At 45.4% G+C, this 25574-nt stretch overlaps 1 protein-coding gene across 3 annotated transcripts in view; it reads left to right on the plus strand.

Moving 5' to 3' along the window:
• The first annotated feature begins 317 nt into the window (after positions 1–317).
• The window catches only part of LYPD1 (LY6/PLAUR domain containing 1), a 30078-nt gene continuing 4821 nt past the window's right edge, over positions 318–25574 (plus strand). Inside the window, exons 1-3 of one of the 3 annotated variants that reach the window (XM_069460134.1) lie at positions 318–378; positions 503–541; positions 1874–2011. In XM_069460134.1, the coding sequence (XP_069316235.1) occupies positions 318–378; positions 503–541; positions 1874–2011 (238 nt within the window). The other 2 variants (XM_069460048.1, XM_069460195.1) reach the window with 2 other exon arrangements.

The following is a 25574-nucleotide window of genomic DNA, read 5'->3' on the forward strand; positions in this document are numbered from 1 at the left end:
AACCTCCATCCTCCCTTCCCCACCCCCGCGCCCCTTTCCCTGGAACGTGCGGAGGCGGGAGAGAAGGGCGGCAGGAAGGGGGTGGGGACGTAGAGAGACGGTCCCTGCCTTCCCCGCCCGCCACCCCCACCCCTACTCGGCAGCCGTCACGTGGTGCCTGGAGTGGGAGGTGGGGAGAAGAGGCGAGACTTTTTTGGGTGCTCCGGTTCGCCAGTAGTTCCTTCAGTCTCAGTCGCCAACTCCAGAGGCGCCGCGCTCAGCCCGGGAGCGCGAGCGAGAGAAGCGGCGACCCGCAGCCGGGAGCCCCGGCGCGGGCGATGCGGGCGCCGCGGGCGGCACCTGCGGCTCCTGTCGGCGGCGGCCGTCGCCTCGGCGGCAGCAGCGTGGGCCCCAGCAGCCTCGGCAGCCACAGCTGCGGCCCGGGCAGCCTCCGCTGCGGTCGCCGCCTCTGATGCTCCTGCCTGCTCCGGTCCCCGCGGCTCCGGGAGGATGTGGGTCCTCGGTATCGCGGCAACTTTTTGCGGATTGTTCTTGATTCCAGGTAAGAGACGAAGAGACCCGCAGCTGGGGCAGGCGCGCACACCCCTTCCTACCCTCAGGGCGCCCACCTCGGGGTGGGCGCTGCTCAGGGGCTGCCCAGCGGGAGTTTGGCGGCTGCGACTGGTGCCGGGAGACGCTGGACTGGGAAAGTCTCCAAGTCCCGCGCTGCAGGAGGAGAGCGGGGAGCGGCTGATTTGCGGGACTCTCGGCTGCAGCTGCTGGGGCTGCACGGTCGAGAGAAGCTGTGCTTGGGAGGAGGGAGAGTCTGAGCGCGCTGGGGCCTCGGCGAAGGAGAGGGGGCGACACCCCGAACCCCGCCAAGTTGTCAGACGTCTCTGGCAACCCGTGGGAGTGGCGCCGCCGACAGGTGAGCGGCGCTCTGGGCAGCCTGCGGCAGCGCCCAAGCTCGGTTGCTGCGCTCAGAGTGCGATCGATGTGGGGCTGGGAGGGGCTCGCCGGGGCCAGGGCAGCGCGTGCAGTTAGGTCTAGACTGAAGCTCGCAGACCAGAGAAGGGCCGCCAGGCTGAAGCGGTGAGGGGCGCGAATGTTTCGCCCCCTCCCTCCAGTTCGCTACGGCTCCCAGCTGAGCTCTGCAGAGCTGGGACCCCAACCACGGACCCTAGCCAAACGGTGGCCCTGACAGTCCCTGGGAGAAAGGGCTGCGAGGTCACGGTCCGGGGTGCCTGCGCGCACACACACGCCCTCTCCCACCCGCTGTGGCCACCCCTGCTGCCGCGGGGACGGTCCCAGAGAGGGGCCGCCATCCCCGGCCCCGGGGACACGGGGCGCAGCAGCACTTGGCGTCCAGCGCCTCCTCCCGGGTTCCGGGGTGGTCGCGCAGGGAGCCTCGGAGTCCCCGCACAGGAATGCTGACTTCAAAAATTAAATAAATAAACCTGAAAAGGCGTCTGCGAATGTAATCATGAATGGTGCCAAAAACAGTAATTAAGTAATTTGTAACCAATTAGCAATTAGGCAAATCCTTTGGCATAGACTGGAGCTGACGCATGTCTTTGGAGCTACTTCGCTCTTGGGGTTGTACCACCTTCCTTTCAACTTCTTGGGGAAAAGGCCTGGGTGGTGTTGGATGGATTCTTTGTGTCCAGAGCTGGGATCCAGGGGTCGCGGGCAGTATTCCACGGCATCCTGCAGGACTCTCGGTTCCCGCGCCGCCCCCTGCCGGCTTCCGCCACATGCAGCCCGACTTTGGAGACCCCGGAGTGCAGAGCCCCAGGGATCCCGGAGCGGCCGCTCTCTGGGGCGTGGGATGGTCGTGATTTCCAGGGTGGGCTCTTTCAGGCGGGATCTGAACCCGACTGCGCCTGTCCCGTAGGCTTTGCGCTGCAAATCCAGTGCTACCAGTGTGAAGAATTCCAGCTGAACAACGACTGCTCCTCCCCGGAGTTCATCGTGAATTGCACGGTGAACGTTCAGGACATGTGTCAGAAAGAAGTGATGGAGCAAAGTGCAGGTAAGAGCCCGGCAGCTCTCTCCTCTGCCCTTCAGCCTGCGCGGGGGTTGGGATGTGCATGAGGGGCCATTTAATAACAGGAAACGGGGCTGACTTTGATTTAACATATTAACTGCCATGCGAGTTGTATTTAACTCATGCTAGTTTTGAGCCCAGGGCCTCATGAAGCATATGCAACTCACGTCTCTTTACCTTCACCCTTAGGAACTATTTTTCAGGTTGCATATAACTCACGCACAGAAAACAATAAAAAGCAACAAATTTTTCATTAAATTAGAAAAGAACGTTTTGTTTTCTAAGTTTTTATTTTATTTTTGTACTAAAAACACCATGGTCCCAGGGGAAAAAAAATTTTTTTCTACTGTGGCAGTCAGTGTGTTAATACACACAGACTGGTTATCACAGATTTACTTTTACAGTGCTGGGAAGATGAAGAGTTCCAAATAACTTTAATCTCATTAGAGTTAATTACCAGGGCTTCTCCCCAAGGGACTTGGGAGGGGAAGTGCATTTAAATCAGTGGCTCTGCTCTTTTTATTTACTCCCCTTACCTCGTATGCTCAAAGCTGATGGGGGCAGGGGTGGAAAATATATGACTAACTGGCCCTGGCTTGGGTAACTAGACAGTAGCCTGTGAGCAGTGTCAGCCTGAAATATGGAGCTAGTTGAAGTTCCCAGAGGTCAGAGCTTGAAAAATATGTTTTGTCATAGAGCCACACCATATTTCCTTGAAGAACACTACAGGATCTTTATTTAATTTTAGAACTAATGCATCAAATTCCAGGCACAAATTGCCAAGGTCTTTCAAAGGAATGTCATTCTCAGTCCTACCAGCTTAGCTGCTGGCTGGCTGAGGAGAGGGCTTGAGCACCCTGCGAGGGAAGACGAAGTCTTGTGGGACAACCCCCAGGGTTGGCCAGAGTCTTCCCACTGAGGTGGAACTCCCCGCCCAAGTAGTCTTATCAGACATCAAAGTCCCCCAAAGTCTAACTTAGAACTTTGGGAGGATGAGTGGAGCTGTTGCTTCAATTCCAAGGTCAAACCCATAAACAGAGACTGTGCCATTTTAAGAATATTGAGAAGATAGGGAAGAGCATCATGTCATGACTGACACTGAATGAACCAAAGCCCGGCCCCTCTTTAGTTTGGGGAACTGCCCACAGAGCCCTGTGAAGTGATTAGGACTGTTACGTGATTCCCTTGACCCACTGGCAGATCAATGCAAGGACTCTAGTGTTCAACCCAGCACCTCGGGAACATAGTTTCTTCTCAGAGAAGGGTCTGGAAATGCCTTGTTCCTAAACAGATGGTTATTTGGTGAGCACATGGCAGCTCACCACTGTGCTACGATGTAGTGGGTGTGCAGTTGTATGGGCTGTTCATTTTAGGTCACTATTGGCCTTGGTGTAGATTCTTTCCACCAAAATTGCTCTCCGGGAAGCCTGAGACTTAACTGCTCTCAAGAGTAACTTGTCCCAAGAAATGCAGCAAGCATTGTTCTGGCATATAGGATTTGAGCTATTAAAACAGCAAAACAAAACAAATCTTAGTAATGACTCTTTAGCTAAGATTGATATGGATAATTTGGACAAGTGGTTTCATGTCTACTTTTGTTCCAGCATTTTACCTGAGCAAAAAATTTACTGCCCTTCTACCAGAGGGACTGCTGTGATTTTAGTCAGTATCACTGTGAACGCTTTATTGTTACTTTCAAATATTTGCAGCTTTCTTCCAGACAGTAGTTTAGAGCCAGACAAAATGGGGATGTGCTGTGGTGGACACATTAAGAACTTTTTCAGAATCCTCGAGGCCACTGCTTACCTGGATGTCATGTTTTACAGCCCGGGATATGGTTGAGAAAAGGATGTAAACTAAATTCGAGGCAGAAGAAGTCCTTTTACTGAGAGACATTTCTTCCTCTCTAAAAGTGTATCTAAGATGAATACCGCACACTCCATTTTCAAAGTGCTGTTTTTCATCTTGTTTCATTCTCTCCTCCAAGCCACACTGTAAAAAAAGCATTGCAGGCATTATAACTCCCCTTTTATCCACAGGAAACTTCAGCATGAAGAGTCTTCAAGTACCTGGCTTGAGGTTGCTTGTTTTCTATTAGCTCCGTCAAGGTGGGCACCTTGTCTCCAAACCAGGTCCCTCTGGCCACAGGTCATAGGCCAAAAGGTGGATAGAGACTGAAATGAATGATAAGGCAATCTCAGTTGTTAAGTTTTAGAAACAGAAGCAGTTGATAAAAGCAAAGGAAAAGAGTGACGAGGGGAAAGACGCTAGGTCTGTTCTGTGCACGTGAAGCAAGGCGCTCTGCACCTAAATTCAGTAGAAACCAGCCAAATCCACTTGTCTCTTCATCAAAAGAGCAACATCCAGGGAGCTGATACTTCCAAGGCACTTCCATTTTTACGTCCATGTAATTGTTAGAGACCAGTCAGTGTAATTTTTTACTGACAAGGGTGGAAAGCAAACCTAAAGCTCTGGTTGTTAAATGACCACCATGCAGTGTAATCATCACAGAAATAAAAGCTAACATTTGGCCCTAGGCACCTGGCTCTTTCCTTGGCACTTTATATGTAGCATCTCATGAAATCTGGTAGTCCTCTTCTGAGGCCCTTGTTCCCCCCCACCCCCCACAGCCGATCAGCATACAATTCTATAGTACCGTCAACACCTCTACTCTGGAGAAAGAAAGTAGTGCCTGTTAAATGCGGCTATTGGGAATTGAAGTTAGAATTTTCTTTTAAGTGTGGTCCATAGCATATGTTGTACTGAGAATCTGAGCACATTAGAGCCTAAAGGGACCAGTGACTCCCACTTAAGGATGCATATCAGAATCTTGCTAGGAGTTTTGTTCAACTCCACATGCCTGCCGCTCCCCCAACCCCCCCCCATTGAAGAAGACCATTTCACCAGTCTGTGATATATCTGGCCATGGGTCCTTTATAAGCTCCCCCAAGTGGTGCTGGGGTGCCCCAAGGTGAGAATTGCTTATGAAGACAAACCTTTTTGTATTATAGAGGAAGAAAACAAGGTTCTGAAAAGTTAGACGCCTGGTCCAAGTTCACCAGCCAACTGTTCCTAGGAGGCACTTGAAATCTGCTTCCTAGGTTGGCACCTTTGCTCTACTACCACCTGGCCAGCATACAGTAAAATATACATTGCCAGGTAAAATATATAGTAAAAGATACTGCCAGGTTTACTTGAAAAGATAATCTGGGGAACATTCTTAGTATTTAGGCAATTTTTCGTATCCACTACGTTCACCTGACAGGCTGAGTGGACAGGCCATGGTCTGAGAACCAACCAACCAGTAGGATTTTTAAAGTTCGAGTGCTTTGTGGACTGGCATTTTTTCATAGATATGGAAAAACCAGGACTTTAAATGGACTAAGAAATTTTAATGAACTAAGCCAGTCTGACATTAAGCAGTAATGAAAGGCATTCTCTATGTGCCCAGCCGTTCAGTTAGTCCTTCCTGGATTAAGTCTGCAAACTCAGCTCCTGTGAATTTTGAGGCAGGTACATTTAACTTGCACCTGGGAAGTACCTTTTAGATTAACCTTTACCTGTTCCCCAGAGTGGCATTCCGGTTAGGTGCTGAGATTATTTGCCACTGCTCTTTTTTCCTTGGGTCATTTCCGGAATAATAAGGCCCTGGCTATGGGAAAGGGAAGGTTTGGTTCAGCTTCTTTCATTGTCCTTACTAATTGATATTTAAATGTTTGCATAACAAATGACTTGCTCTCACCAGCTCAGCACTTAATGAGTTAGTGTCTATTTACCAGCACCCTTGATAATGACATTTATTTTTGCTCTTGCTTATCATTGAACTCTGCAAAATATTTCAAATATTGATTTTCATTTCAGAATACAAGCCCCCCTCCAGTATGAATTTTTAAACCAGGGAATAAAGAATGTGAATTTGCATTTGTTTGACAGTGCAATCTTGTAATTAGAGTTTTTCCTCTTGACTAGATACAGTGAAAGGGGCATAATTTAATTTTTATAGACTAGCCAATTTCTGCCCTTAGTAAAATATAGCTCTGTCAGTGAGCAAAATGTTTCAGGTTCTTCTAAACCTTATTTAAAAGTTAAATGCAGTATATTGAGAGAAAGTTCATGGTCTGAATCAGTAACCTAATCGATCTCTTCACCCATCCTTTGCAACATGCATTAATCTATTTGTCTGTTTTGCAATACAAGAGTTACTGATTTATATGCCATGTTGCATCTGCATTATAGCTGTATAAGTAATGGCTATTTTCCTTTCGGATTAGTTAGTTGCTCATTAAGTCAGGCAGGGATGGCTTCATGCCTTGGATAGGTTCATTTTGGAGTTTATTTTCTCATAGCTAAATAAGGGACAGCAAGAGAGGACAAGCTGTCCTGAAAATAATCAGTCACTCACTTTCAGAAAGAAATGGAAAGTTAACCATGGCCTGTATTTTCGCAAGTCTATGGCCTTCTTAATTTCGCCAAGATTATGCTCTAGTTTTTCCTTGGGGTGGGCTTGGCAGGAACGAGACCCCATGCTGCTAATCAGTGTTCCATCACATTCCCTTTATACTTGGATTCTTTTATTTTAAATGCACACGTGCACTCAAGCTCACGCGTGCACACGTGCACACACACTGGCGTGTATCTGTGTGCACACGTTTTGCCTGTATATATTTGCATACACTCACATATGTAATTCTTGTAAGAAAAATAAAAACATTAAGTCATCCTTGGCAGATAGTCGGATGGCAGATTATTAATCCACGCTATGTTGTAGGCACAGCGACATTTTCTAACATTTTATTTTTTCCCCGGAACAACTTCGTTAGGAGCACCCGGGCTCTCTGTCACTCTTCCGTGTCTTCCAGTTTGCCCCTGCCTTTCCTCCTCCTGCCAGTCCTCTCCTGTTAGCTCCCTTTTAGACGACCCACCTGCAGGCCGCCCTTTCTCACCCTCAACTCCATTTTGAATCAGTATCAGAAGGGCTATGGAATATGCTCCATGAAGGCAGTGAAAAACAAAAAACAAACAATTGCTCTCCTTTTAACTTTGGCAAAAGGGAACATTCACAGGTTAAAAAAACTTTAAAATAAAAAAGATTCAGATGTCAAAAAATATATCTTCATATATTAACCCTAGCCCTGCTAAAAAGGTTTCCATGTCAACTTCAACAAAGTGAGGAATTGCCCAGGAAGAGCATCCATGCAGTGCATGTCCTTATCGCTGCCTCCGTTCCTTTCAGGACACTAAACGAACAAACTCCTTTCTCTTTAGGGTAAGACATTTTGCCAAGCAGTTGCTCACTTCGCTCTCGAGAAGCAGCCATGTCTTTCATGTGCTTCTGAGGCTGTATTTGGAAGCGGAATATCAAATGTCTGTAGTCCCTGGGACGCTCCAGGAAGTGAGGTATTTGTTTATGTTAACTTTCCCGCTGAATAACCAGCCAGCACTGACCTCTCATCTCCACAGATGAAACCTTTGAAGATTGATCCCGCTCTCCCAGAGCGCTAATTCCTCCCAGTGCAATTGCATGAAAGCTTCTGTCATTGATGGTTTTCCTAATGAGTTTAAACAGAGACGCTTCAAAGCTGGGGCATTTTTCCCAAGTGAAAATAAAACGAAGTATGAAAACAAAACACACCGTTTCCTTTGAACTTTGAAAAGGAAATCTGCTTCCGTAATATACTCTTGAAACAACAAAAAAATCTGAATGTATAGCGATCCTGTGTGTGCTCTCTTGTGCTCTCTTCTTTCCTCTCTCCCTCCCTTCCTCCCTCCCTCCCTTCCCTCCTTCCTTCCTTTTTCCTTCCTTCTACTTCCCTGCCTGACTTCTTCCTCCCTCCCTCCTACCTACTTTTCTCTTCTTTTCTCTCTTCTCCTTCTCTCTCTCTTCTTTTCTTTCTCTTTTTCTTTCTTCTCTCTTTCTTCTCTTCTCCTCTCTTCTCTTCTATTTTCTTTCTTTCCTTTCTTCAGTAATGATTGACTGCCTTAGGTCTGACTGCCCAGACCAGGCAAAAGCACACTAAGGACTCAACGCCCCAACCCTTGCTTTCCCTTGTCTAATGGAAAAGGTATTCAGCTCCGTTAGAGGAGCGAATACTCACATCTTCAGCCTTTCATGTTTGGTAACCTTGAAGAGGTTATTTAACGTCCCGGGGACTTAGCCTCCTGTCCTGTAAAATGTAGAAACAGGCTGCCTGTTTTAGGAGAAAACAGCAAGAGAATGAGAAGTGCAATGAGTATAACCATCTTAAAAGACTCTGTCCTAGGAATGGGAACCTGCCTGGAAGCTCGCCAGGTGTTCTTCCCTCCACTGTCTATACCTGCCTCTGAATACCGGCCCAGATATCTTAGTACAAGTTACTTTGCCCACTATTTTCCCATTTCTCAGACTGAGGGAGTCCTTGAATTCAGCCTTTAGTTACTCACAATAGGATCCTCGTAAATAGAGTAGAAGGTTCACAGTGAGCTAATATCCCCACTTGATAGTTGGTGAGTCTGAGACGCCGAGAGGTTCAGCAATTGGCTCAGGACCACACAGCGGGAATCCAGGGCTGGGATTCAAGTGCCTTCCACTTCTTCGGGGCTTTTTCAATCACCATGGTGCCATTTCTCAATTTTTTTCTTCTTTTGCATTTTTAATAACAATTATATTGAGGTATAACTTACATACCATAAAATTCACCCTTTTAAATTATACACTTCTGTAGTTTTTAGCATATTCACAGAGTTGTATAACTAGCGCCACTACCTAATTCCAGAACATTCCATCACCTTGTATCCATTAGCAGTCACTCCCCACTTTCCCCTCCTCGAAGCCCCTGGGAACTACTGATCTACGTTCTGTTTCCATGGATTTGCCGATTCTGAACTTTCCTGTAAGCGGAGTCCTGCACCATGTGGCCTTTTGTGGCTGGCTGCTTTTGCTTAGGGCGATGATTTCAGGGGTCATCCGGGCCACTTCCCACTTTGAGATGTGTCTGAAGAGAACGCTCAGGTTTGGCAGGTCCCCTCCTTACAGAGCGGGGCAGGATGAGACAGGATGGGATGGGACGTGGTTGTGAACCTTGGAACTCCACTGGCTGCTTAGCCAGTTTGCTGAGTGAAGCAAACAACTTGTGCCGAGAGCAAGTCTTTCCAGTGAGCCGCAGGGCAAAGGAATTCGTGTGCGTCAAACATCCGCTTTGTGCGAGCTCCATGCTGCCCGTCCAGCGCCATCTATTAGATGGTTAATCGGCTTTTCCTTGAGGAGATCTTGAATTAGTCCGTGTTAACCACATGGTCAGGCACAGGGATGGGCTCTTGCTGATGCCCGAAGCCCTTATCAGAGAGCCCAGCTGCCCGGCTCCACATCCCGCCTCGCCCGTAGGCCACAGCCACCAAGAATCACGCACCTCTGAGGCTACAGAGACCCACATCTCTCTGGTCCACACTTTCGTTTTACAGCTGAGTGCTGTGGTGCAGACAGAAGCTTTCTTTCCAGAGGGCTTGACTGTCTTGATCAGTCCATTTCTCTGTCTTCCTTTGAGAAGGCTCAAGGGTAGAGCAGGTTGAAGGAGATGCTGGAGGTTGTGGTTGAGAAGATCAGACTCTGGCATGATTTGGTCATCTACAGTGAACACTGTGTCCATGCGCAAGTCCACCCCTTTTCTCCCCAACCAAATCCCTGATGACAGCCTTTGTGTAGGCAGAACTACTTACTCCTTTAAACGTGGGAAATATCTTTTCTTCTCTGTTATTTCCTTCCTAAAGACTAAGCCAGATTCTTCTTTGCTTGTAGTTTTCATGGTGGTAGAAGATGGTATTTCGGGGCTCTTGGGGGAGTTGCTGGGACAAGAGACTGTGTCCCCTCCCCCAGGCTTTCCACAGGAGGCTGTATCTGTAACTTAGCAGCCTCAGTTAAATCTGGGGTGAGCCAACCTACAAACAAATGGAAGCACTATCTGTATGCCATTCTTTCTCGAATTTGGGTTGTGGCTACATTGTGATTCACAATCTGTTTTCACAGGCCAGAGCCGTAGGGCATGTTCTCTTATTAATAACTTGCTTCCAGTCTTCTGATTGCCTCCAACACGACAATCCAACACGACAAAGTAAAGCAGGAGATGGCCTGAATTAAGTGCATTAGATAAGGTGAAACCACAGAGAGTTTGCAATAAATTGCTTTTTTAAAAGCCTGTGTTTAAATAGAATAAAGCGGGGATGGCCCAAGCCGTTGATTCCAAGGGGTTTATGACTTTGCAAACCATAAGTGGGACCCAGATGCACAAGTGATAAAGTGTTGTATTATTTTAAGGAAGTTGTGATACTTGGTCCAGTGCGTTTCATTTCTCACTGGACATGGACAATAGCTTTTTATGTTTTTCTATTTCTTGGACTTGTTCGCAAGTGCGGTGGAATGGCTGGAGACGGTGCCAGAGGTGGGCGGCGCCAGGCGAGGCTGTCAGCCTGCCAGGGCCGCGCGCTGCACACAGGATGAATACAAATGTGCTGGGCTGCTTCAGAGAGCACCGGCGGAAGCAGTTGTATTAAGTGACGCTGGACAGTGGGTTGTATGCACTGCTTTGTTGCTTGTGTAAGATCTAGCAAACCACTTGGGTCTCCAGTAACTTGAGAGAACCTACTGAGAAATAGCAAGAGGCTAGGCAGGTTGACCAGTTTTCCAGCCAGTGAAGACACCCGAGCTGGGAGTGCAGATCTTCAAAGCGAGCTGGAGATTCTCCTGAGTTTCTGTGTCTTCAGTGGGAAGGCAGCCAGCAGGCGGAGCCGCACCTGGAGACGGATGTGTTAGCTAACTGTCTCTGAAAGGCAGGACAGCCTTCTGTCTGCTGGCTGTGGGGAGGGAAAGAAGGATAAAGCATGTCAGAAGCAGACGTTTTGCAGGAGAGTGGGTTAAGATCGAGAATAAACCAACCTCTGTGAAACCCGGGTCTGTGCATAAAAGCCGGCCAGGGCCCTGCTCACCTGCGCTCAGGTGGGAAGCATTCCGAGCACTGGGTGTAGGCGATGACAGGAGCGCAGCAGCAGGACGTTCTGACAGTTTTCTCTTTGTTGGGCGTTCTCCAGCCAGCCGTTTGCCTGGGGACGGAACCTTTCAGTATTTGAGAGTATATTTTCCTAACCGCATTGAACTACAGCTCCATTCACTACAGCCCATTCACGCTTTCATTTCTGTACACCAGCTCCTGCAAGGGTGCTGCTGCCCACCTCCCCCTCCCCCGCCTCCCTTACACACGCTCACTCACTGGGTACGGAGACACCACGTAAATATTTGCTGAATGAGTATACTGAAGAAATTGATTTTCAAGTTAAAACAGATAGATTTATCAGCATTTTAAACTATTATACCAAAAATGAAGGAGCTTAAATGTTTAGCGTAAGGGGGAAAAAAAGAATAAAGACAAGTTGCATATACCTTTTACTTTTGAAACTAGAAATAGCTGCCTAATGCCTGTTAGTAGCAGCTGTCATGTAAGGAACCACGGTGATGTGTAAGCCATCCCCAGCTTTTCTAGTTTGTCAGCTTGCTTTCAGGGCTGACATGGCTTTGCTTTAGGAGTGTTTTGGTGTTTTCAGGAAACACACACACTCACACTCACACACTCTCACGCTCAGCCCTCTACAGCTGCCAGCTTTCTTGGTAGCCGAGGCAGCTGGGGAACACCAGGCCACTGCCAGCCACTCCCCACCTGGAACCGTCACACTGAGGAGATCAGACGTGGTCATGAGCTCCCTTGGGAAGAAACAAAATCTCCCACGTTGTCATATGACCCCCAGGCCTCTCCCACACGGGAGATGCAAGTTAAAAATACACACGGATATGTTCCGTAAGACGTCAGCGGTTCAGACTTCCAGCTGGGGGATGTACTTCTAAACCATTTAGTTTGAGCAAATTCAACCCCAGAGGGAAGCAAAAAACAAACAAACAAAAAAACACTGTGTTTTTACTCTCCTACTGTCTGTTTTGCCCGTATGTATACTAGTTCACTGGGCTCTAAGAATTCAACTAATTGCTTGTATTCTTGCCCCTTTTATTGAATGTCATCAATATCATTGTCATGATATTGACAGAACCTGGGTGTCATTGCCATGTTGAAGCCCAGAGCAGCTCCCAGGCCTCCCAAAGCATGTGTCTGTCCCCTTCATCAGTCTATGGGGCCAAGCCTTGGAAGAGAATTAACCAGCTGTCCCTGCCGCCACATTCCTTTCTGTCCTGGCTCCACCCCAGACCTTGCTTCCTGTATCACTTAAGAATATTTTTGGCTACAAGTAGCAGGGACTTAAACCATAAAGACATTGATTGTTTACTCAACAAGATAGTCCACAAACAGGTGGTCTCGGGGCTGCTCCCACAGCTGAGTGATGTCATCAGAGACCCAGGCTTCCTCCATTTCCCCGACGACTTCCCGAAGCCTGTTGGCTTTTTGTCCTCAGCCTTGTTGCCTCTAGGTCACAAGACACCACTGTATTCTATTCAAGTTAAAGGGAAGAGGTAGCGCCAGGGAGCTCTTGTCTTCAGCTTTGCCTTTTAATAAGAAAATGAAAGCTTTCCCAAAGTGCCCCCAGAGAATTCTCCTTGTCCCTCACTGGCCACTATGAGCTGTGAAGGTAGCAGTGGGTGGCCAACTGTCAGTGTCTGCCAGATCACCTTTTGAGAAATCTATGCACGAGATTGGAACAATATGACACAATGCTTCTAGGGACCACTGCAGAAACGACAGGCATAATTTCCTCTCCCGAACATCACCACTATTTTGCCTCTATTGAGCACTGAAATGCAAGAAACACGTATTCTAACAAATGTGGGTTCCAGTCCTGAACTTTAGCATAGGATGTTCATGACATTCCAGAATTCTGGGTTACTGAACACGAAGATACAAAAGTATAACTAAATTTTATTGTGAGGACCTTTTCTACAGAGGAGAATGCCATCCATGTTCTTGGTAACAGCTACAAGGGTGCTTTGGGTTAGATGTTCTTGGTTCATTCTATTTGCAGCCATTATGCTACCAAGGACTCTATTTTTTCTGACATTCGGGTGAATCTGTATGCAAGAAACTGATTATGAATCGTTGGCCCCCACTATGTTAATCTTACCATTTGAGAACAGTAATCAGAAAGACATCAAGGTTAAAAATGCAAGAGCACAGTTTCATAAATCATCGAAGGGCGCTGTTAATACTGGGATAATAAGTCATAAATATCTGTTCCCTCAATCCCCCAAGGCAAACTGGAGAACAAAGACATCAGCTGAGGAAGAGCAAGTACTACACAGAAACCTTCCTGGCTCAGAAACTTATAAATAACAGAGAAATCCAAATCTAATGCAAGACTAAAGTAAAACTAGCAATTGGCATCATACATTCTGGGTTGGTTGTTTGCTGGCTGTAATTAAGTTGGCATCAGTGGTTAACTGCCTTGAAAATTAAACTCAGCAAAAAAACTTTTGAAAAGGGTAATCAAAGTCTTCTGAATAATGGACTTAACACATCCCTGTTATAAGGAAAAAGAATGTGTTCTTAGAATATCTTGTTTCCTATCTATTTTGTTGCTGTGGCTGTTGTTTTAACAAACACGTTTATTTTTACCCTTAGGGGTCATTGCAGCTGCCTAGTGTGATCCTCAATTTCCCGTTCTCACAGCTAGGCCGAGATGGGCTCCGTGTCAGTATATCAGTGTGGACGTGCAGTGCAGAACTTGGCATGTCCTTTTTTTTTGCCTTTTTAAAATGGGTTGTTAGCATTCCTGTTTGGTTCCTGTGGCCATCTGCAGCTCAAACGGAGGGGGCTATTTTGGCCTTTAAAATATTCATATCCATGGCAAAGGAAAAGTACTTAAGAGCCCGAGCACAAAAATGTCCAGGAAAGAACTACTTTCCAGATCTTCTCTCATTATGCTTGATAAACGGTGCCCATGATGGCAGAGAATGTCAAAATTCCTCACATGGCATCCTTTAAGAGAAAAGAAAAATACTTGGGAACAGATCGAAGATCTTTTTTCTTGCAGTTTCTTTCAAAGCTCAGTGAAAATGCTTACATTCATTCCAATTACCCGTTCCCAAGCATTTTTCTTTGAGGAGCTGTTCCTAGTCCTGCATAGACTATTTATTGTGATGTAATCAGAATTGTGGTGCAGTAAGTGCTGGTTATTTTTCAAGTAGAGAGAAATTAGTCTCACTCCCAAACAGGCATTCACACAAGTAGTAGTTTGCCGTAGAAGTTCGACTTTAAAGCTAAATTGCGTAACATGGGTAAAAAGTAATGGACTACTTCAAGTCTCTGTTGAGAAATTTCGACCTTTGTACCAGCAAGAAAGAACAGAGGCAAAGGGAATTGTTGGGAAAGATGAACGCATGGTGGTCCCTACAGAGGAGAGAACACAGCTTTATGCCTTTATTTTAATTGGCCATTGAGGCAGAGGTTAAAGTGAGAAAACTAGGAAAGTAATTTATTTCAAAAGCATGCTCATAGGAAGTAAGTTATAATAGAGTTGCAGCCCCAAACTCTCTGGAATGACCCAAAGTTGTAATATACACCTGTTAGGAGGTAGAAGAGGGGTTACAAATCCTGCTTTGGCCCCAGTACAGCTGAGGGATGCACAATGTTAATGTTTATGATCATAATTGTTTATGATCCTCAAAGCCCAGGGGCTCTTTGGAATAGATTAGTTTGCAAAATGTTCCCCAACTCCCCAGAGAGTCAATGGCTAATAATTAAGTTCTAGGACACTGCAGACTGGGACGAAGGGAGCCTCTTGGGGCGTAATGAGTGCCCCATAGTTATCAGCCTTATTTCTCACCCAGGTTCTGAGCAAACCGAAAAATTAAACAAGGAATAAGGCAGACAAGGCCAAAAATATCATGATTGTTATTGAGAAAGACTACGTTGGAGGAAATTACTTTGGGTTGAGAGCCAAATGGGCTTTGGAATTAGCTGGTTTACCCAGTCACAGGCAAGGCCAGGTAAGGCAAGTCTCTTGCCCAGAGGAGCAGGGCAGAATACCTGTTGTTATGAGTCACTCACTCCCAAGAAGGGAAAGAAAGGAGAGAAGCAATGGGTGCCCACTCTGTCTTTCCCAAATTTACCAATCAGATATGTCACCCCACCTCCCTTCATATGGAAGGAAACATCAAGACCAGAGCAAAAACATTCCTCCCGTAATCCTTCCACAAGCCCATCACACTGAAACATAGTCATTTTCAGGAGTCCCCAAGCTCTCTGAGGTAAGAGTTAAGCTGTTAAATAGCATGGACGTTTGGGGCTATGTCTGTCACCCACACATAGACATACATGCTTGCTCCATTGCTCATCAGGGTGAGCAGAGGCCAAGTACATTTCACTGAAGCATTTGTTAGGGTATGTATAACATGGAAAGAGCATGTATACTTGTCCTTCACCTATACCAATGTTAATTATTTTTTATTTTTAATTATTATGGGTACATAATAGCTGAATATCTTTATAGGGTACATGTGATGCTTTGATACAGGCACATCATGTGAATTAATCAAATCAGGATAATTGGGGTATCCATCACCTCAGATATTTATCATTCTTTTGTGTTAGGAACATTCTAGTTCCACTCTTTTAGTTATTTTAAAGTATACCCTAACTTGTTGATTGTAATCACTTTGTTGTGCTATTAAATATTGTTCATTCTATCTAACTATCCAGCCATATTTTTGTACCCATTAACTACCTCCACATTGTCTGCCCCCCACTACCCTTCCCAGCCTCTGGGAACCATCATTCTACTCTCTATCTCCATAAGATCAATTGTTTTTAACATTTTGTTCCCACATGTGAGTGAGAACCTGTGAGATTTGTCTTTCTGTGCTTGGCTTACTTCACTTGACATAATATTCTCCAGTTCCATCCATGTTGTTGCAAATGGCAGGATTTCATTCCTTTTGTGGCTACCTAATATTCCACTGTGTATACGTACCACAATTTCTTCATCCATTCATCCATTGATGAACACTTAGGTTGATTCCAAATCTTGGCTGCTGTGAATAGTACAGAAATAAACATGGAAGTACATATATCTTTTCAATATACTGATTTCCCATCCTTTGGATATATACCCAGAAATAGGATTCCTGGGTCATATGGTAGTTCTATTTTTAGTTTTTTGAGGAACCTCCATACTGTTCTCCACAGTGGTTGCACTAATTTACATCCTCATCAATAGTGTACAAGGGTTCCCCTTTCCCCACATTCATTATTGCCTGTCTTTTTGATAGAAGCCATTTTAACTGGGATTAGATTATTGTAGTTTTGATTTGCATTTCTCTGATGACTAATGATATTGAGCATTTTTTCATATTCCTGCTGGCATTTGTGTGTCTTTTGAGAAATGTCTATTCAGATCCTTTGCCCATTTTTTAATCAGATTATTTGATTTTTTCCTATTGAGTTGTTAGAGCTCCTTATACATTCTAGTTATTAATCCCTGTCAGCTGGGTAGTTTGCAAATATTTTCTCCCATTCTGTGGGTTGTCTCTTCCCTTTGTTGATGGTTTCCTTTGCTGTGCAGAAGTTTTTTAGCTTGATGTGATCCCGTTTGTCCAATTTTGCTTTGGTTGCCTGTGCTTTGGGGGTATTACTCAAGAAATCATTGACCAGACTAATGTCCTGAAGTGTTTCCCCAATGTTTTCTTTTAGTACTTTCATAGTTTCAGGTCTTAGATTAAAGTCTTTAATCAACTGTGACTTGATTTTTGTATCTGGTGAGAGATAAGGGACTAGTTTCATTCTTCTGCATCTGGATATCCAGTTTTCCCAGCAGCATTTCATACCAATGTCTTTTTAAAAAAATTTATGATGTGGAAATAATATGAAACTTACAGAAAAGCTGCAAAAATAGCACAATTATGTTGTCATGTCTCCTTCTTTTCCTCTAATCTCTCCGAGTGCTTCATTCTTTCCTTGTCTTTTGTGATCTTGACACTTTCGAAGAGGACCGGTCAGGTTTCTTGTACACTGTCCCTCAGCTTGTGTTTGTCTGAGGTTTTCTCATGATCAGATTGAGGTTCTGCATTTTTGACAAGAACCTTCTGCGATGATGTGCCCTTCTCAGTGCATTGTAGCAAGGGGCACATGCTGCCAATACATCTCATTATTGGTGATGTTAACTTTGATCACTTAATTCAGATGGCGTCTGCTGGGTTTCTCCACTGTAAACCTACTGTTTTTCCTTTTTTAATTAATAAATAACTTGAGGAAGATACTTTGAAACTATACAAATATCCTTTTTCTCCTACAACTTTGCCCAATAATTTAAGCATCTGTTGGTGGATCTCTCCCACATCAATTATTACCGTGGTATTCTAATCTTAATTTCTATTTCCTTCATTCCTTCTGCATTTATTAACTGGAATTCTTCTGTAAGGAAGAGCTGTCTCTTCTCCAACTATTTATTTATTCTATTATATATTTATATAAGTATGGACTCATGGATATTCAATAATTTAAAACCATCATTTATTTTCTTGCTCAAATTGCTCCCGCTTTGTCCACTGCGGGGGTTGGAAAGTCCAGCCAAAGGCTCCAGTTTTGTCCAACCCAACTTTATCCACTCCAGCTTTGCCCACTGAGCCATTGGTTCAAAAGGGTGGACTGAGGATTAGAGAAGTTAAGTGTATTATCCAAGGAAGTGGCCAAGGAGGATTCTAGTCTAGATCTGTTGGACTCCAAAGTTCACATTATTTCCACGGGGTAAAGAATTCTTTCAGAAGTAAAATAGAATGTGGAAATGATCTCCTTTAGTTTTTTCCATCCCATTTTGTAGATGAGGAAACTGAGGCCAATAAAAAACAGGATCACAACTTCTGGAAGCCCCAGAACTTGATGGAAGAAGTTAATGGAAGACCCTGATCTTAAGCACTCAGCCTAGTATTTCTTTACAGTCTGACACTATCTGTAATTTTCCCCAGGTTGTTTTCATGGTAGAGCTATTAACAATTTCAGCTCGTTATTTTTATTTATTTATTTTTTTGAGACAGAGTCTCGCTCTGTTGCCCAGGCTAGAGTGAGTTGCCGTGGCATTAGCCTAGCTCACAGCAACCTCAAACTCCTCAGCTTAAGCAATCCTACTGCCTCAGCCTCCCGAGTAGCTGGGACTACAGGCATGCACCACCATGCCCAGCTAATTTTTTCTATATATATTTTTAGTTGGCCAAATAATTTCTTTCTATTTTTAGTAGAGACGGGCTCTCGCTCTTGCTCAGGCTGGTCTTGAACTGCTGACCTCGAGCGATCCACCCTCCTCGGCCTCCCAGAGTGCTAGGATTACAGGCATGAGCCACCGCACCCTGCCTCAGCTCGTTATTGAAACTTACGTTGCTTACCTTATGGCCAAATATCGTTTCCCATTGGGTTTGCCAACTATGAATGGGATTTTTGAGCCTAAGTGGTCATTTTGACAGGTCAAGAAATAATACATCAAAGAGAAAACTAAACAACAGCACCTCATACAACTATATAGCTTCTTAGTAAATGGCATGACCATTTCAACTCCCAGATCACCTCTTTGGCAATATAAATTTATTTGAAAATGATGTTTCTAAAAGAAACAAAATCATTAATTTTTTTCTTCTCATTGTCAAGTATTACGTTCCTAAGAAGACTTAGAAAACCATAAAATTCCTGAAACTACATCTGAAAAATCATGATGAAGCCCAGAGGGGGAAAAAGTTACCACATCAACGTTTATACTCTGCCTTTAAAGGCTCCCCTGCTTCATGAAAGCAGAAAATAAGAGAACAATCTGGATCTACCAGAGGTAAAATGAGGACATTACAGAAGATAAGATCTGCTGAAACTTTAATTTTAAAGCCTTTTTACAAAAATGAGGTGGCTTCTGGCTCACACTGGAGACACTGCTAAAGACAGCTGGCTGATACAGAGCCTCGGGGGAGAGTCTGCCCAGGTTTTCCTGCAGGGTTTGCCTTGAAATAGAACAGTGCCTAAAACACCTGAATTTCGCTCAGCAGGCCTGCATCTCACCCATCCTGGGAGCAGCCTTCAGGTACTGGCTCCGACTTTGCCTTTCTTTTCCCATTTCACCCCCACGCTGTGGCCCCGTCTCCAGTCCCATGGATTCCAAGCCAAGGGCAGGGTGTGGGTCTGCTATGAAGGGCAGACTTTCTGCGGAGACAGTTCACCTAAAAATCATTTTAAAATATGGAGATAGATTCCACCAGTCCTGTAAAACTAGCAAAGGCCTTTGATAGAGTAGTCTTGACAAATGTGGATCCCAAAGAGGTACTTTCTGATATTCTTCAAAAAGCAAATGTTCTGAACTATGGTGGCTTCTCTCATGTAATTGCAGAGGAAAGACTGGGCAGAAGGGATAGACTGCGTAATAAAAAGGTGATCGGATTTTGACAAAATAGAACAGAGGTCAGCAAATGACCGTCCCCAGGCCAAATCTGGCCCACCACCTGTGTTGTAAACGGAATTGTGTCCCACCCCAAATTCATACATTGCAGCCCTAATCCCCAATGGTATGGTATTTGGAGATAGGGCCTTTGGGAGCTAATTAGGGTTAGACGAGGTCATGCAGATGAGGCCCTGCTCCCATGGGACTGCTGTCCTTATAAAAGAGTGAGCGACACTGGGAGAGGGAGAGCTCTCTGTGTGCATCCATGGAGGAAAGGCCAAGTGAGGAGACAGAAGCCGGCCGTCAGCAAGCCGGGAAGAGAGCCCTCACCAACTGAATTTCCTGGTACCTTGATTTGGAACTTGTAGCCTCTAGAACTGCGAGAAAATTAATTTCTTTTGTTTAAGCCACACAGTCTGTTGTAGTTTGTTGTGGCAGCCTGAGCAGACAAACAAAGTGCGTTTCTGGAAACGAAGTTTCATTGCAGCCCAGCCACGCCCGCTTGTTTGTGTATTGTCTACGGCCGCTGCTATGATACAATATCAGAATCGAGCAGTTGTGACAGAGACCATTTGGCCTGCAAAAGCCAAAATATTTACTATCTAGCCCTTCACAGAAAAAGTGTACCAACTCCTGGAATAGAAATTTATAGTGTGCACAATAGGTTTTGAACAGAAAAAGCCACCTTGATGGGATATGAAACGGTGAAAGGGAGGAAACCACCTTAGTGGTCAGTGGCCAAATTAGCAGTGGCCTGATCACCTCTAGGAGTGCCCTGGACTTCCCACTTGGTCACCTCACCTATGCACTCCATCATGCGCCGTGAACACGCATGCCCTCAACGGTGGACGTGCTTGGCGGGCAGGCGCACCGGGAGCCTGTCCTCTAGTGAGGCTGGTAGGACAGGTCAGCTGTGACAATGGGTGCAGCCTGGGAAGCAGTGAATGAGAAACTGGCTCCTCTCTCCCTCTCCATGGCTGTGGGTCATAGCGGATGTCAGAGGCTTCCCCGAGTCCCTGCTGCCAGGTTGTAAGGCATCATGAAATCTTTGCCATTAGTGAAAAGACTTTCTCCTTGGCTAAATTAAAATTTGCATTTATAGTCTGCATGTGCTCTCTCCCTCCCTAAGGCAGTGATTCGGAAGTTTAGACCACCTGTGTCAGAATCACCTGCGGGTAGTTCTGGAAATCTGTGTATTTAAGGAACACCACCCAGGCAATTCTTCTGCACACAGATGTCTGAGAAGCACCATTTGAGCACCTGTCCCCCGGTGGAGTTCCAGCCCTGCTCCGACCTGGGAGTGGGTGCACCTTCTGGCCAGCTCTGTAGTGAAGTACGTGGTAAAGAACTTTGATGAAGCAAAGTTTTGGCCAAAGCAGTAGCACCACACCAGTGATTCGGTACGTGAAAGAGTTTTTGTACCTGTCTGCTGCCAGCCAGGTCGACCTTCAGGCTTCCGGGCCGGAACACTGGTGTGGGAAGCACGTTGTTTCAGGACCGTGGAATTCCAAAGCCGAGAGCTCTGCTGCGCTGGCCTTACTTCCAGCAGGGTCGGTGCAGGTGTTTTTATTCTGCTCGCTCCAGCTGCGGTGCCCCAGCTGTGTTAGGAGCAGGCAGAAAGAGCTGGATTCAAGCAGAAAAAACACCAGCTTTCTTCTTTCCCAGTGTAATCAATAACTCAGCCCTCGAAAGCAAGCCAGATGCCTGACGCAGGGCGGGCTGCAAAGAGGAAGACGGCCATCTCCAGCATTTGCATCAACTTCTGAAACTTCTTTCTCTCTTTCTCCCTTTGGTCTTCCTCCATCTGAATACAAAATAACAGGTCTGCTAAGAGGCAGCCCAGTTGGGGTCCAAGAGGAACAAGGATCAGGTGTGTAAAGCTGTGGAGAAAGGAGGAGCCAGTAACTCTAAACATCAGCACTAATCGGTCAGTCTAATGAAGGAAGTCACCAGCCGCTCTGCGTAAAGTGCCGAGGTGGAAATTCAGTCAGTGGCTACTTGTACAAACGAAGGGCGTGAATCAGAAAATGCTTCCTGACCCAACCAAGGTTGTGGATCCGAGTCACTTGCTAGAGACTTCATAGAATTTACGGTTTAAAAAAATATATGTATATACAAATATGTATATTTTACTTCACATCGTCATAGTGATCTTAAATGAAAGGGTATGGAAACAATCATCCACTTAATTTTTTTCTATGGCAGTTATTAAATTATCAAATACAGTGGATATTTGCTGAGCATTTACCCAGTTCCAGGCACTATTCTAGGGCTGCAAAGGTACACTTTCTAGTGGCTGATGCTGGGAGAATTACTAACAGCAGAGTTCAGACAACAATCTGAAATAGTTAAGGTCCCACCCCTTGACCATCGTGTGTATGGACGAGGCTGGTAAAAACCAATCCGGTCAAAGCATGTATCATCCACTCCATGGAAAGTCACTTTCAGCAAAATAATTAGAAGTGAGGAGAATGAAATGTGAAAGTGGAAGTCTTAAATCTGAGTCTACAATTACCTTCTTTTTAAAAAAAAATTATAAAATTAGCATTATGTCTAACTCCAGGGAAAAGCAAGTGTGTAAGGTTGTGAGATTGTTGTTAAGAGAAGCACAACAGTGTCGGTAAAATTCTAGTTCTCAGACTTGATGGCGGATTTATGGGTGTTCATTTTATTACTATGATTCATAAATTACATATATGTTACCAAATGATACATAACAAAAACGCTGTAATCAAAAAGAAAAAAGAAAATGCTCCATGGACAGATAACAGCAGCAGCAGCAGCAAACCTCCTTCGTGCCGGGCCCTTTCCCGAGTGCCGTACTCATACTCGTTCATTTAATGTGGAAGGATCATTGCGAATGTCTGTACGACAGGGAGAACGCACAGCGGTGCAGAAAGGTTTTTGTGGCATCCTTATGGATGCATTTCAATCCAAATATGTATTGAATTCCTGCAGGTAGGGTGCAGAGGATCCAGTCCCTTTTTTCTTCTTTCCGTATCTCCTTTTCAGCATAACTCTTGAGAGTGTAAATTCCTTCATAGTCTAATTTCATGGGTCCCAGGGACCAGGTCCAATTGCTATAGCGGAATGAACTGCCCTGGATATAACTTCAGTATTTTATTTACACTTTCCTTCTTTCCTTGGCATGCCCATCATTCACATCCTAATAAATAAGGAAGATTAATACGAACAACTTCCTCGGGGAGAACAATTTGTGGTGTTTTTAAAGCAAGCGTGCATAGCCACCCATCTCAATCCAGGAGCCCCCAGGAGGCCATCGTCTCTCTAAAGACTTAAAGAGGATTAAAGTTTTAAACGCTGGGTGGCCTGATTAATTTGGTGATTGTGGGTGTTGTGTTCCATGAGCACACTTCTGGTCTGCGGATTAGAGCCGTGAGAAATGACTTGGTGTTGGCAGGACATATCTCCATGCCCCTGCGGAGTGGAGCAGCTGGGAGCTGGTCCAAGCCGGGATTAGCCCGGCCTTGTTTGATGGACAGCCTTCATCAACCAGTCAAGCCTGCTAGCTCGGGGTCTGCATCTCCGTTAGCAAGATCAGAGCCTCTCACAGCCCTTCCTTGGGTCAGCCAAGGCCTGGAGGAGTGTTTTAGCTCTATGTAACCTCTGTTACCCAGGCCCCACCAACATGGGAATAAAATCCTGGTTGCAACTAGTCTGAAAAGCACCCACTATCCTGAGACCTCCAGACCCTACCCATCCCTTCTCCCCTTCTTCCTTTCATTCACTCACTCATTCATTCATTCAATACTTAGTGAGTCTTCACATGCCAGGCACTGTTCTTATTTCTGGAGCTTACATTCTACATTAGTAAAATATGTAGTGTATTAGAAGTGATTAAGAGAAAAATCATGCAGGGAGGAGGGGTAGGAAGCATCTCTACCCATTTGGAGAAGTCTCCAAAAGGTGTCCCACTCCTGCTCTTGGTCATTACCTTCTCTTGCCAACCTGGCAGTGACATTTGCTGACAGCTCCAGACCAGCCATAGAGGTTCAGGCAAACAGAACCCACAGCCAGCTGCAGCCCAGCCATCCCTGCCTGCCCACGGTGCTGCTGAAGTCATGCCAAGCCATGGTGCCCTTCCCTAAACCCATCCCATGTTCAGAAAAGCCCCGATCTGTGAGGCTGAGCTGTGTTCTGGCCTCCCTGGTGCCACATGCTGTTGTGTGCTCTAAGTCTCGGAGATTTCAGCAAAGCAGCTCACTCGGTATATTTTCCAATTCTATTAATTTGTAATTACAGATACAGTCCATGAATATATTCCCACTGCAAAGCACTCAAATACCGCAAGTAAATCGAAAGCAGTTCCTGACTACCACCCATCCCTAAAGGGACCATGCTGTTCAGCACATAGCCTCTGGACTTCTTGCTGTGATTTGATTTAGCGGCGTAAACTCACACACTTAGATATGTACACGCACATCCCCCTACAGACACGCTGCCAAGCACGTATTGTATTGCTTTGTGGTTTCTTCTTACATAAATGGTGTACTTAAATATCATTCTGGAACTTCATTTTTCCAATCATTGAGAACCATCCAGATCAGAGCAGAGCTCTGCACTTTCCTTTTAACTGCTGCTTAACACCCCATAGTATAAATGTACGTTTTTTCTGTTGAGGATGTGAAAGTGTGTTTAGTTTTCAAGGTAAAGGCTGAGGAATGGCACTATTGGACTTGTACATTTTAAATCATCATAGATTCTTCTGATTGCTCTTATGCCAGTTTCTGCTCCAGCCAGCGGTCCACGCGAAGGCCCTCCTGCCTCAGGCCCAGACCTGAGCTCGCTGGGACGCTGGGTTAAAGGAAAAGCAGGAAGACAGATAGACACCCTGCCCCGTGACCCCAGACTTGGGTCTAGGGCAGCTCCTTATGGCTCGCTCTCTTTTGAGAGTGTGTTCGTTGCCAGGAGCCCTCTGGTGGGCGCAGCTAGGAAGGGGCTGGCGCTACACTGAGAAAGAGAAGCCATTCGATAAAATGGATTATGGCGGGGGGGGGGGGGGGGGCGTTGTTTATTTTAAGTCACTTTAAAAAAGGCACTTCATTCCCAAGGTTCTGATTTCAAATAGGAAGAAAGGGTCCACAGGTTTGTTGTCACCCCTATCCTGTGGACACCTAGTACCCCTCTTTAGAGACAACTAATAGTCTCTCTTTTTTTATGTATCATTCCATAAATATTTTATGTGGGCATGCAAAATGCACGTGTGCGTGTGTGTGTGTGTGTGTGTGTGTGTGTGTAGCTTTCGCTTTTTTCCCAATGGATGCATATTATAATGTAGTGGAATGGTTGGGGGTATAGATTGTAAAGCCAGGCTGCCCAGGTTCAAATCCCAGTTTCACTGTATGTTACCTGCATGGCCCTGAAGCAAATTACTTAGCCTCTGTCTGCCTCAGTTTCCCCATCTGTAAAATGGGGATTACTGCTAGAAGAATTAATATTTTAAAGCTCTTAAAACTGCATCTGGTGTGGGTGGGGGAAGGGATGGGTATATACATGCATAATGAGTGTGATGCCCACCAGCTGGGGGATGGACACGTTTGAAGCTCTGGCTCAGGGGGGTGGGGGGAGCAAGGGCAATATACGTAACCTAAACTTTTGTACCCCCACATTATGCTGAAATAAGAATTAAAAAAAAAAAAAAGAAAAAAACATAGGAGAGCAAAAATGAAACATTATCTAATCCTGCCAATTCAAATATAATCATTGGAAAAAATAAAAAGAAAACTGCATCTGGAACATAGTAAGAAGCATAAACTCATTTGTTAAATAAATAGTAAAAGAAAAGAAAAAAGGAGAAGGAAGGAAGGAAAGAATGAAGGAACTGTCCAGCTATACTTTGTTTTCTAACAAAATATCTTGGAACTTATTCCTCATTCTTTTACAGCTTCGTGGATTGTGCGGCTGGGACACTGGATGTTTACCAGTGCCCTGGTGATGAACAGATTGTCCACTCTTGCCACTGCAGTCCCCTCTGCCATGAGTAACCTTGTGTATGGCCATTTCACATGTGTGTGAATATGTCAGTAGGATAAATACGTACTAGTGGGATTGCTGGGTCACAGTGTGTGCATTCGTCCTGTCGATAGCTGCCGCCACATTGCCTCCATGGAATTATACCTATTTACCCTCTTAACCAACAATTTGGGAACAGCTT

Source organism: Eulemur rufifrons, chromosome 1, assembly GCF_041146395.1.
Source record: "Eulemur rufifrons isolate Redbay chromosome 1, OSU_ERuf_1, whole genome shotgun sequence".
Classification (NCBI taxonomy): domain Eukaryota; kingdom Metazoa; phylum Chordata; class Mammalia; order Primates; family Lemuridae; genus Eulemur; species Eulemur rufifrons.